This window comes from Fusarium oxysporum, chromosome V (genome assembly GCF_013085055.1).
Source record: "Fusarium oxysporum Fo47 chromosome V, complete sequence".
NCBI lineage: Eukaryota > Fungi > Ascomycota > Sordariomycetes > Hypocreales > Nectriaceae > Fusarium > Fusarium oxysporum.
The window spans coordinates 2,639,779-2,651,935 of NC_072844.1; the positions used below are offsets into that span (position 1 = coordinate 2,639,779).

The 12,157-nt window shown below is 49.3% G+C and overlaps 6 protein-coding genes across 6 annotated transcripts; 2 read left to right on the forward strand and 4 right to left on the reverse strand.

Moving 5' to 3' along the window:
• Window positions 1-262: 262 nt before the first annotated feature.
• Window positions 263-1,746, reverse strand: FOBCDRAFT_274290 (uncharacterized protein; the record flags this gene model as incomplete). The annotated part of the gene is made up of 2 exons (XM_031184425.3): window positions 263-443; window positions 497-1,746. The coding sequence occupies 2 exons, from the start codon at window positions 1,744-1,746 to the stop codon at window positions 263-265; spliced, it is 1,431 nt and encodes a 476-aa protein (XP_031040067.3).
• A 1,270-nt stretch (window positions 1,747-3,016) lies between these two features.
• Window positions 3,017-5,058, forward strand: FOBCDRAFT_135597 (DWNN domain-containing protein; the record flags this gene model as incomplete). Its single annotated transcript, XM_059607941.1, has 4 exons — window positions 3,017-3,188; window positions 3,240-3,528; window positions 3,580-4,901; window positions 4,931-5,058. The coding sequence occupies 4 exons, from the start codon at window positions 3,017-3,019 to the stop codon at window positions 5,056-5,058; spliced, it is 1,911 nt and encodes a 636-aa protein (XP_059464937.1).
• Window positions 5,059-5,335: 277 nt separating this feature from the next.
• On the reverse strand, window positions 5,336-6,827 carry FOBCDRAFT_261004 (anion-transporting ATPase-like domain-containing protein). The gene is made up of 2 exons (XM_031184427.3): window positions 6,205-6,827; window positions 5,336-6,156 (listed from the first exon to the last, which is right to left on the reverse strand). Exons 1-2 carry the CDS (start codon window positions 6,592-6,594, stop codon window positions 5,521-5,523), a joined length of 1,026 nt encoding a protein of 341 aa, XP_031040069.1. The 5' UTR covers window positions 6,595-6,827; the 3' UTR covers window positions 5,336-5,520.
• Window positions 6,828-7,231: 404 nt separating this feature from the next.
• On the forward strand, window positions 7,232-8,270 carry FOBCDRAFT_223826 (uncharacterized protein). The gene has a single exon (XM_054704668.2). The coding sequence runs from the start codon at window positions 7,692-7,694 to the stop codon at window positions 8,124-8,126; it is 435 nt and encodes a 144-aa protein (XP_054560643.1). The 5' UTR covers window positions 7,232-7,691; the 3' UTR covers window positions 8,127-8,270.
• A 122-nt stretch (window positions 8,271-8,392) lies between these two features.
• On the reverse strand, window positions 8,393-9,493 carry FOBCDRAFT_36514 (uncharacterized protein). The gene is made up of 2 exons (XM_031184429.3): window positions 9,130-9,493; window positions 8,393-9,068 (listed from the first exon to the last, which is right to left on the reverse strand). Exons 1-2 carry the CDS (start codon window positions 9,221-9,223, stop codon window positions 8,659-8,661), a joined length of 504 nt encoding a protein of 167 aa, XP_031040071.2. The 5' UTR covers window positions 9,224-9,493; the 3' UTR covers window positions 8,393-8,658.
• Window positions 9,494-10,875: 1,382 nt separating this feature from the next.
• On the reverse strand, window positions 10,876-11,897 carry FOBCDRAFT_201832 (uncharacterized protein; the record flags this gene model as incomplete). The annotated part of the gene is made up of 4 exons (XM_059609012.1): window positions 10,876-10,899; window positions 11,053-11,370; window positions 11,609-11,694; window positions 11,840-11,897. The coding sequence occupies 4 exons, from the start codon at window positions 11,895-11,897 to the stop codon at window positions 10,876-10,878; spliced, it is 486 nt and encodes a 161-aa protein (XP_059467225.1).
• Between the last annotated feature and the right edge of the window lie 260 nt (window positions 11,898-12,157).

Consider the following 12,157-nt stretch of genomic DNA (forward strand, 5'->3'; position numbering starts at 1 on the left):
TCCTACCTAACTACGGTACGTATCTTATTGTTCACTGGCCTCACGGGTCAGTTTGGTTATTACGAGATCAAGGTGCAAATGATGACAGCTATACGCAGGTTATCGGTTCTACGATGCGCGGACAGTCGTTGGAACAGATTGGCTCACAAAAGACTGCAGTGCAATATTTGGTGTCACTGTCAATAGTATACCTCGTAAGGGAATCCATAGTTTCGATTCTCATATGATGGTACGTTAGATATCTTACATTAGTATGGAGAAGTTAAGACTGAGGCTCCTCAGCAACATAGTGTAGATAAGCGCCAAGCAGCTTAATACCCTCAATGTAGTTGCGCTTGTCGAGCTTCTCGTTGATAGAGTGAGCGCCGTCTGTCGAGCTACCCATGGGAAGCAAAAGAACATTCTTGCCTGTGGCCTCCTCAAATGTCAGGGTAACAGGGATGCTGATCACTATGTTAGCGGCGAAATACCACACGTTTGGGTCAGAGTAACTTACCTTCCACCTTCGCGAGTATAATCGGGCTCGACACCCCACACACGTTCGACAGCTTTGGCTGCAGCCGAGAAGTTCCAGTGTTTTGGTGATGCAACCCACCACTTACCAGTATGCTGAGCATACACCTTGAGGGTGTTCTTGCTGCCAAGCTTGGCAAACTGCTCCTCAACATATTTGTACACAGCCTCGTTGGTCTTGTCAATGTCCATGTCGGGAACAGTTCGGATAGAGAACTTTCCAATAACCTTGGCAGGAATAACAGTCTTAGCTCCAGGAGCAGAGAAAGCACCCTCAACACCATGAATAGACAGGGATGGGTATCTCCAGCGACCCATCAGAGTACGCTTCTTATCATCGAAGATGGTGGTCTTGCTACCCAGGGACTCATGAATATTGTCCATAGTGAATGAAATTCCATCATAGAGACCCTCCTCATCCGCCGTGACAGGTGCAACCTGCTCTTTAATACCGGGAATCTGGATCTCGCCGCCAGTGTTGACCAGAGATCCCAGGACTCTAACGAGGTCAGTCATGGGCTCCTGGGCGGTACCGCCAAAGACACCACTGTGAAGATCGGCGCCAGGGCCGGAGATCTCAACTGAGTAGTAGTTGCAACCACGAAGACCGTAAGTTAAGCATGGCTTCTCGGTACCGAGCCAGTAGTTATCAGATATGCAGACAGCCTCGGCATCAGCAAAGTACTTCTTAGCCTCTTCCTTGATGAGGTCATCGAGGCCTTCAGAACCGTATTCCTCCATACCCTCGAAGCACATCAGCAGGTTGACAGGGAATTCAACGCCAGCCTTTTGGTGAGCCTCGATAGCATTTAACCAGCCTAGAACAGGACCCTTGTCATCTGTAGCTCCACGGCCAAACATACGACCCTTTTCGTCGACAGTAAGGTCAAATGGCTCAGTAGCCCACCCGTCGCTCTTTTCCGCAGGCTGGACGTCGTAATGTCCATAGACGAGGATAGTACGCTTGTTCTTGTCGCTTCCGTATCGTGCAAGGACAACGGGAGGCAAGTCGAGATACTCCTTATGAGGCTGCTTCCCAAGGGGCCGAAGCTCTACAGAGGCTCCAAGAGCTTTCAACTCCTCGCCGAGCCACTCTCCCATACGAACGACATCAGGGCGACGGGCATCCTCAGCTGAGATAGACGGAATGGCGACAGCCTTGCGCAGGCGCTCGATGAAGTGGTCAGCCGAGCTATCGACTTGCTTGAAGAAACCGTCGAGCTGGGGGGCCATCTTCTTTGCTTGGTGTGTACGAATAGAGTCTGTAAGATAGGTACGAGAAGAAAGGCAGAGTTTCTGAGGAAAAGTTTGCAGGACGGGTACTTGTAATGAGATAAAGCGCCTTTTGGGTGGTGCTGTTACCACTTGAGTAAAGCAAACAGCTGCCCTATCGAGGCGTACGGTGCGGGGCATTACACGGGCAGACTTGCCAGGACCTGCTCGATCGAGCGGGCAATGATGGCGGGGCACTTTTGACAGGCACTCCAGTGCAATTGGAATCTCCAACACAGTGGAGGGAACGGCTAGTTACGGCAACCAATGGTAAAACAGGTGCGAGATGATTAGTCAGTTAGAACAGAGAGAATTTGGTTCGAAGTTGTTGGGCGAACTTGTACTTGGTACACTATAGTGGAGTTCATCGGATTAACCTAAATGCGCTCAACATAACAGCTCCGTGTCATGATTAGTCAGGTGGAAGGGGGTAGGTTGCCGCTTACCATTCTCTTGACCTGTTGCCGAAGAGTCTTCCTCTCCCCACTCTCTCTGTCACTCATCCATCAATCGTCGACGTTCTTCCTCGCCATCGGTATAGCGACATACGACATCAAACGTAGCCTCTCGATTGCGCTCTATCGTCTTTCTTATATTTCGGTGGTTTCACAGTTGGCTTTTTTTTTTTGTCTTCGCGCAACCTACGGTACACAACCCATCGGCACGATCCTGCTTGTTCTCACGCGACCGCCGACTATCCCCCCTTTCGCTTAAGATCCTCGCGTATAACGTATTACTGGTCTGCTCTTCAAGGGCGTGATCTTGGGACGCCTGGCTAACATTAAGGTCGCTGGTTCATTGGTTTTGACAAACGTGGTGACTGGAAAGTGAGGTGGAGTTTCAGGGTTGTCTCTCTTCTGGCTTGTTTTGGCCAGCTGTACTCCTTATTCATTGCACCCATTTCTTTTTTTTTTTGACCCTATTGCCACTATTGTTCCCTCAAAGTACAATCAAAATTGATTATTTCCATTCACCTTGAGTTGAAAGAGCACGGCAGTGCGAGAAAGAAAACCAACAGAGAAGAAAACAAAGACTTTCATTGTTTGCAAACGCAAGAACAATCAAACAATCAAACAATCAATACTTACATAGTGCTTTGTGCGACCGACCCCGACCTGACTTTGGGATTCTTTTTCGACTTGCGATATTTGAATCTCAACAAACTTTTTGTTATCACTTGTACTGTGCTTCATCTGTTCCTGTAGGAAACACCCAGCACGTATCAGCCAAAATGACGTCCTCCGTCTTTTTCAAATTCAAATCTCAAAAGGAACCTACTCGAGTCGAGTTTGATGGCACCGGTATCTCAGTATTTGAGCTGAAGCGTGAGATTATCACAAAGAGTGGCCTAGGAGATGGTACCGATTTTGACCTGCATATTTATACCGATGATAACAGCGAAGGTGAGTTAATTCAATCGACAGTAGGCAATAACATTGCTAACGACTTACTAGAATACGACGATGATACGACTATTATTCCAAGGTCAACGACAGTCATTGCCCGACGCCAACCTGCTCTCAAGCCAGGTGCAGGGCGCGCAGCTCGTTATGTGTCTGGAAAGATGCCTGTGACAGCCAAGAACGCTGGTCGCAAGGAGCAAGCGGCGAAGGCCTCCTCATCCAAACCCAGCTCTGATGCCATCAGCCAGATGAACAATGCTATGACTGAAGAGGAGAAGATGGCTGCCATGTTTGCAGCACAAACCGAACAGTGGTCTGCTCAACAAGAGGAAATGTCACAGTAAGTTTCAGAAGTCCATACAATGTTACACGGAAACTAATAGTTCGCCAGCCAAACACCCGTGTTCAAAGCTGGTGCGAAGAGACCAGCAAACGTCCCCGACCATGACCCCCCGAACGGGTACATCTGCTACCGATGCGGTAACAAGGGTCATTGGATTCAACTGTGCCCTACTAATGACGACCCTGAATTTGACAACCGCCCGCGTGTCAAACGAACCACAGGTATCCCACGTTCATTCCTGCAAAAGGTAGACAAGTCTGTTGTCCTTGCGCAAACTGAGGGTGATGAATCCAAGCGTCCGTCAGGTATCATGGTCAATGCCGAGGGGGATTTTGTTATTGCTGAGCCCGATAAGGCTTCGTGGGAGCAGTTCCAGGCCAAGGCCAAGTCTTCATCTACGGCTAACGCACCGCTTGCTGAGAACAAGGAGATTCAGGAACAGGGCTTGGAGTGTTCGATTGACAAGAAGATGTTCATAGAGCCAATGAAGACTCCATGCTGTCAGAAGACCTTTTGTAATGATTGCATAACTAATGCTCTCATCGAAAGCGACTTCGTCTGCCCTGCGTGCCAGTCAGAAGGCGTATTGATTGATGACCTTCAGCCAGATGAAGAATCTTCTAAGAAGATTCAAGAGTATTTGAAGGACAAGGAAACGGCCAAGACCCCCCCTCCCCCGTCGCCCAAGACTTTGGCAGATGCCAAGTCAGATGGCGAGAAGCAGGAGAAGTCAACAGAAGAGACTATCGACAATATGGAGCAAAAGCCTGAGAATGAATCAAGTGACAAGACTAAGGACTCGCCCGACAATGAAAAGTCAAAGTCGCCGGTGTCTCAAACTGCAACTGTCAACTCACCTCCCGCGGGTCCTAAGAACCTTGTATCCGCGTCTCAAGATACGAACAAACAACTAGATAATCTCAAACCGGCAGATACCAGCTCCAAGAAACGGCCCGCAGATGATATTCTTGACAACCCAAGGATTCCCAAGGGTCCTAAGGCCATGCAGAACCTGCAGAACCAACAGAATATGGTGAACGGCATGGGCATGAATGGGATGGGCATGAACATGGGCATGAATAATATGATGTTCAACGGAATGCCCATGATGCCCAACATGATGGGCATGCCAAACATGGGTAATATGAATATGGGCATGCCAAATATGAATATGATGGGAATGCCTAACATGATGGGAATGCCCGGGTTCCCTGGCATGAATGGCGGATTCGGTGGCATGCCTGGTTGGGACATGGGCATGAATGGCATGAATGGCATGAACGGCATGGGTAACATGAATGGAGGAATGAACGGCTTTCAGAACGGCAACTTTGGACAGGGTGCTGGCGCGGACGAAGACGCCTACTTTCGTAAGCCAGTTAACCCTCATCGACACCAGAACAAACAGCGAAGAGTGCGACCAAGCGACTACCGAGAGCTCTGAACATCGATTCGACTATCATTCCTTCTTCTAGCGATTGCTTCTCCTTTGTTTGTCTCATTTATCACAATACTGTTCGCCACTAAAGCTACATCGTATAAGTGTGGCCACATACTTTTTCAGGCTGTCGCATTTTGGATTGGGACTCTAGGCTCATCATGATTTGCTTGATTTTTCAGCATACTTACCGTCAGGCTGAACTGACCGGCGTTGGGGTATGGCCTCCGGGGATTCTTTATGACAGGTTTTCATGTCTACGTAGGTACGGCCAAGGGTTGGGGAAACGGTGCATTACTTAACAAGACCTTGAATCAAGTCGAGGTCAAACAATGAATAAACAAACAAATGAACGATAACTCAGAATCGTTGGGTACTTCTTTTTTGTGATTGAATGTGTTTGCATCTCAATTCTAGCGTGTATTATCGTAAGCCATCAATCAATTATTTCACAACTCCGCGCCACCGGTGCTCTTTTATATGTGACACTATCTAATATCCGTTCTCTCGTATTCCATATCACGGTCTATGTCTCGCTCTTAATACCAGCCTTACTCAGGAGGAACATAGGGCGTAACAAGCATTTCGCTAAACTTCTCAAGCTTCTCCTTTCCTCGTACCTCCTCAACAAGGAGAGGCATCTTGACGACATTGAAGTCCTCAGCATATAGTTCTTCATACTGGTCAAGATACTTGCGCTGCATCTTGCGACGGGCGTTGCACTGATCGCAATCGCTAGCCTTCTTGGGGAAGAGCAGCTGGTTGACAACGATGGAGTGGGTATCGATACCATAACCAGCAAGCTCCTGAATCATACGCTCCGTCTCGTAGAGACTCAGAAACTCTGCAATGCACACACAAACAAATGTGGTGAGTTCGGCGTCCTGGAACTGAGTGTTGACCTCGCCGATGGTCTCTCGCAAGGATTCAAGTTTCTGAATCATGTCATTGAGGTTCTGTCCGTTGGGTAGCTGGCCTCCAGAGCCAAGGAATCCGTTGAGGAGAGGACCATACTGTGACGACAGCTGAGAAACCTTTGCGAGAGCCTTCTCGAGAACGGTGGGAAACTGAAGGAAGCGCAGGGTGTGGCCTGTCGGGGCTGTGTCGAAGACGATGGTCTCGTATGAGAGGGACTTGACTTGTTTGAGGACTTCGGCAAAGGACATAGCCTCGTCGATACCAGGGATCTAAGAATGTCAGCTCGACAACGGGACAAGCATTCCGCTTCAACCTACTGCGAATGCCAGATCCTGCATCATGCCTCCCAGAGGGCCACCAGCCGCAGCGTTGACATCATCGGCCTCGCCCTGGCCTGCTAACATATCCTGAATGCTACCATTCGGGTCGATCTCCATCGCACTCAGGTTTTCAAACCCATTGACAAGGCGGGCCTCTTTGCCAAACTTCTGAGAAAAAGCATCTGAAAGGTTGTGGGCGGGATCGGTCGAGATGAGAAGAACAGAGCGTCGGACCTTGGCAAGCTGAATCGCGAGGGAGCAGGAAGTCGTGGTCTTGCCGACACCACCCTTGCCACCGACAAAGATCCAACGAAGGCTTCGCTGGTCCAGGAGAGACTGCAGAGAGGGCTCAAGGGCATCCTCGGCGGAGATGACTGCGGTGGACATTTTGGGCGAACTATGCGATGAGGCTGCAGAGTACAATTTTTAAGTTGGAGTTAAGGAAACAAGCGATAAGGGACCGTTTACCTACCTTACCTGCTGGCGGTAGGCTAGAGTAGAGAGATAAATTGTCCAGGGCAGAATCAGGATTTGCGTCCTGTATGTTCTAGAAGGTCTTGGATGGCGGAGTTGGCAATGGTTGTGATTGACCATCGACTTGGAGGGGTAGTAGCAGACATAATCACGAGTCAGTGATCTCGTTTCAGCCAGTTAGTCATGACTCCTTTATTCTGTCAGCATGCGCCACATGACTCCCCAAACTCGCCACAGCGTGTGCAGGGTAGGCAAGGGCAAGGTGGCAACTGTACGGCCTGAAGAAAGTTGACTTGAATGAGCCGTCAGGATATGATACTATATTTGTCGTATAGCACCTGACTGGGACTATGTTGCTGCTAACAAGAGCTGAAGCTCTATTACACGCGACTTGACTAATTGCACAATGTTGTTCCCTCCCAGGGGCCGGCTCCGTCCATGCGATAGGACTTCAAGTACCGGCGAACGGCGTAAAGCGTGCGGAGCCACGCGCAGGGGCTCGTTCCTGAGTTGAATCCTTTTGTAATTCACAATAATATCATTGCTATCAGTTATATAGCTCCTATGAATTGCTTATCTGCAGAACCATGGCTCAAACTTTATAACTGGGTCTTGATTACATACTTAGGTACCTTAGGTAGATAAGGTAGGTAGGTACTCAAGCACCAGCGGCAGTAATCAGGTAGTCCTTCAGCTGAAGTCGCTGATTCTCTGCAGCAAGTACTTTAGGCTGCGCAGCCGCAAACAACTCTCACTGCCTCACTCACGTCACCTTTTTACTTCGATTCCCCTCCCTTTCCTTCACAATTCTGGCCTTGGCCTCTCTTACTTTATAAACACGCAACCCAATAAGTTCCAGAGGTGTCGACAGAATTCCGATATTCTCATCCTGCCTAACTGAGCTGCTGTCAGCTTGCACCTACCCCACCTTGACGCCAACCTCATCGAATATCTGATCATATAACCTACACCACGGTCAATCACTTTGCACACCAAATTCAACCATCACGATGGCTTCTCCCACCAAAGACCCTATTACGTGTCACGTTCTTGATACGCAGGCTGGTCGCCCTGCTCGTGGCATCCGTGTCCGTCTCGAAGGCCCCATCCCGCCATCGACCAACCCTCACTCTGCTGCCCAACCTCGACCCAACACCTTCGAATCCATGACCGACGACGATGGCCGCGTTACGGCCTGGTTACCATATCTTTCTGAGGATGTTGCTGGAGAGCCTCCTCTTCAGACTCTCGTTGAGGTGCTTGAGGATCGCAAGGGACAGGGTTCGTCGCGATGGACGCTTCGCTTTGATACGGGAGCTTACTTTGGCGAAGAAAATACCTTCTTCCCTGAAGTGACGGTAACATTTCGTGTCGAAGAGGGACAGACGTATCATGTTCCCCTGCTGTTGAGTCCCTATAGTTATACTTCCTACCGTGGAAGCTAAATGGGTGGTAGCAGTCTCCGTATTACACGGAGCGAAATGACCAGAATCAGGGGCTGAATCTCATGAGGAACAATGGATGCCAAAGCGATTTTTAGAATCCTATTCATAAAACATCACTTGCGTAATACGACGAGAGCACAGACGACGACAATGTTACGATCATAGCGATAAAGCTACTTATTAATTCTTAAAAGAGTGTCCGTGTCGGCTACTTCCTTCCAAGCCAAGCCAAATGGCTATATGATTGACATTGCTGTCTCTGCCCTACCAGAGGGACTTTAATATCCAAGTATTTGCCCTGTTTGCCAGGCGATACTTTTCCTTGCCGATCAAGAAACCGTGATCCAGGTAAACGCCACGCTGTCCACAAAAGAAAAGAAAAGAAAGTGATTTTTCGGAAGAAAAGCATCTCGGTGATGCGGTCGTCACAGGTCATCAGGTTCGGCCGTATACGTCGTTGTAGAAATCATGATTGTTCCGATCTGAGCGAGGTGTTGTACCGTTTGTTCGGAGGATTCTAGACAGAACACCTCTAGCTCCTCCGAAACTTGCTCATAAATCCTTTCTTAGAGCGATGGGTTGGTACGTCGGGCGAAGTCGGTGGTGTGTCCTCTTCGTCTCTCCTCGTGGTCCTAGACGCGAGACTATCGGTCTCGTCCTTGGAGAGTCGGATGCTTGATGTAGATGGGCGGAAGCTGTTCATAGATGGATTGCCGGCTCTGATACTCTCGTTATCTCCAACATCAGATTGAACCAGGGAGAATACACTGTAGAGAGCTTCCGAAGTGGGGGTAATGCGCCCATGGTTGAGAGTGCGTCGTTTCTTCCTTAGGAAAGATCGCCGAGTTCGCATAAGTGCCCGGTCAGGATCGATATCTTCTTGAGTGAGACAAGCGTTGGGTGAAAGATCCGCATCTGGATGTGGGAGTGTGGTGTTTCGGACTATAAAATGGTTAGAAACAGATGTTCCCTTGCAGTAGTTAGGTACCGACTAAATACTCACCATTGTTAAAGGGCTCCGGGAATCCTGTGTCTCTTGGTTCTCTCGATTCCCTTCGAGGCTTGGCGGTACTCGTAGTAGTGATAGTGTCCGCCATTGTTTCGGTAGATTTGGAGTGTGTAGAATGAGAGGTCACTTGATGGTCGGCCGAGAGTTGAGTGTGTGTTTATGATAAGAAGAATTAAAAGGAAAGAAAAAAAAAAATAGCGATTTTGCTCAGTCCCTAACTACATCGACTCTTGACTGTGGCTGTATTACCACATGGGGCAAGTTCAGATGGACGTGAGAGAGAGCGTGGGTGTAAGCGGGCGCGATACCGGTTTTGTCTCCCGCCAGAGCAAAGCCTCAGCGGTTGCACGTAACCTTGAGCTTTTCAGACAAAAAGCACTGAGGAGAAGAGTGCAAAGAAGGAGAATGAGACAGTTATGTTGGTCTGTCACTGAAGAAAAAGGAGATTTCACTTTCGCTTCAGTGAAGAGAAGGCCGGAAGATTTTTGGTCAAATTAAACCAGCGGCAGGGGACGAATTTGGAGTAGTGCAGACAGCGCTGTAAGTCTGTAAGAGCTGGGCTGAAGTTGCTGGGGTAGGAGATTTGGGTAAGGGAGCGATAGTGATAGTGAGCGGCGGGCGATGGGCGATGGGGGATCAGACAGGGTTATATTCCGCCCACAGAATGATGAGCTACATGGAGCGATTACGATTAGCTTCTTCGTCTTGGTCACTGCTTGGCCTACAGCCTCCTCAAGCGCTGAGTTTGATCGGATCTTCGGCGCGTCCAATGTCGAGCTTAATCGTGAGGCTTGGCTCTCGCTATTCGGCACCTCAGCCAAGAGAGACTGTGAACAACCAAGCCCAGCCAAGAAAGCAGCAGTGGTAAAGTGGCCCTTTGCCTGCGCCCCCAGAGAGAGCAAGTCCCAAAAGACAGAAAGGACAGGGGTGCGAAGAAGGGCAGAGTGCGTAATTGACAAGGGGTGGAGTGGTTCCAGAGGCAGGTAAAACTCCGACAGACAGACAAGTTCTGTGAACAAAGAAAGGCAAAACGTGAATGAATATTACTCACCTTGACTTGTCTTACAACGTCTTGTGTCTCTGATCACTACCAAAGACGGATTTGATGAGCACCGCCTAAGGAAGCACGAAGGCTAGGCAAACAATGAAACTCGATGGAGCTGAGGATCTGCACAATGGGAATTTGCTAGTCGAACCGTCTCTGTTGTATCGCAATTTACGCCCGACAACATAAAAGCCGGAGACGCTTTCAGTGGTCCTAGTGACCTGGGGTACAGGCAAGTTTGTATGCGTCAAGTGGCGTTGCTTCTGCTTGAGGCTCGGCCCAGGCGCCTTCGTTAGCGGGGCTTTGTATCCGTAAGTGGTGGGTCGTCGTTCGTCAGCCGAGAATTGGCTGTTCTCGCTTGGCGAGAATGATTTGTTGGGCAAAAAGGGCGACGTGACAGTAAGAAACCACCAACGGGCGACAACGACGAAGACTTTGGTACTTGGTAGACGCTGGCCAGCGGGCAGATGTCTATTATTGGGCCAAGTTCTGCTTATCCTGCGCCTCTAGAGACAAGACACAACGGTCAGATTCTAAAGGAATCGAGTGAGAAACGATGGATAGTGGAGGGATGAGCAACTCAAAGTTCAATTGCCGCCCCGTACCCGGCTGGGTTATTCTGTTTTATTTATAAGCTATCAATTGCCAGTTGCGCTGCTCCTTGTCAGCGTCACAAGATAGTCTGGTTTGCCCACCTATGTGCCCAACTGTCTCTGATACTGTATCGTTATTCATCAGTTCACTCACTGCTCTGTGCCGACCAAGCGGTTTTCCCTTTTCCCCCCTCTCTGTTCTTCCCCCAACAGCCTAGGATATGCCCAGTAGTATCATGAACAGGACCCCAGTCCAGTACACATGACGACAAAACGGACCGTGCAGCTGGACTTCAGCCGGTGTCTCGCAGGCCATAGTGTTAGTGGCTCGCCAAGCAGTTCTGCTGTAGGCCAAGGCTCAAAGGGGCCCGCTCCTCGTCGAGCGTCAAAAGAGTACGGGTTTCCCAATTGTTCAGGTCTTGGATTGGTAGAATCGTAAGAGACGGCAAGACGGCATTCGATTTCGATGGCGGGGTCACCCATAGTCCGCTCACTGACAACGATATGTCTCTTCTTGGCGCAGCACTCACGTGAAGTCTTGGCCAGTCTACCGAAGTCTTGTTGCAATGCATCAACAACAACACTGACTACTCCGTACTATATCTGTTGTCGCTATTCCCGGCGCTGGGCTCTGTAATTTTAACATCTAACCCCTCGGCCCCTGATCAATTAGGTCCAGCTCCTAGTACCCCGTTCATTCCCGCTAATATGGATGGATGTACATCATATCAAATAATAAACACCTTACAGGACGGGAATGGAGAATTGGCTCCCTCCCAATTTCATCCCAGTCCTTTTCATCCCGGCCCCTGATTTAGGTCTTGGGGACACTTACAGCAAAAGATCTACTAACAACACTCTTGATCGTGTTGGGAGGGGCAAAGATTGGAGCCATGACTACTAACATTATACCGCCAATTCCTGTAACTTCAATGCACGCCGCACATGTACATGTACTGGGGGTTGCTTGGCTGCGAAGGAGGGTGGCTACCAGTTATCCAATGACAAGAAATCCGCTAACCATCGAATCGGCGTGCCTATTCCAGAAGGTCAAGCGAATACGTACCGCAAGTCCTGAAGTACACTCCGGTTGGCTTTGCAATCTTTGATCCTGAGTGAAGCATGATTTGCTAGACAATCTACCAACGCAACGCCTTGACGAATAGTATGGTTTCAACATTCGAACTCTCCCGTCCGGCACAGCCCTTTATCGAGGAAATCGAGGCTCTGCGTGGGTAAAGGACGCCACACCAGAGCTGCATTTTGATAGGTCAGCCCGTATCCTTGGCATGACAGACTTCCAACTATCGAGTTGCGTTGCACCTCGTAAACGGAATACGAAACTGCCCAGCCCGTTGACACTTGCTTACAAGTTACAAGCGCT

Bases quoted from the DNA above. Each gene is read 5' to 3' on its own strand.
- FOBCDRAFT_36514 (XM_031184429.3), bottom strand. From the start codon at position 9,223: ATGGCGGACACTATCACTACTACGAGTACCGCCAAGCCTCGAAGGGAA. The intron at 9,069-9,129 runs GTGAGTATTTAG...ACCATTTTATAG, and splicing joins CCCGGAGCCCTTTAACAATG to TCCGAAACACCACACTCCCA.
- FOBCDRAFT_223826 (XM_054704668.2), top strand. From the start codon at position 7,692: ATGGCTTCTCCCACCAAAGACCCTATTACGTGTCACGTTCTTGATACG.
- FOBCDRAFT_261004 (XM_031184427.3), bottom strand. From the start codon at position 6,594: ATGTCCACCGCAGTCATCTCCGCCGAGGATGCCCTTGAGCCCTCTCTG. The intron at 6,157-6,204 runs GTAGGTTGAAGC...TGACATTCTTAG, and splicing joins TGCAGGATCTGGCATTCGCA to ATCCCTGGTATCGACGAGGC.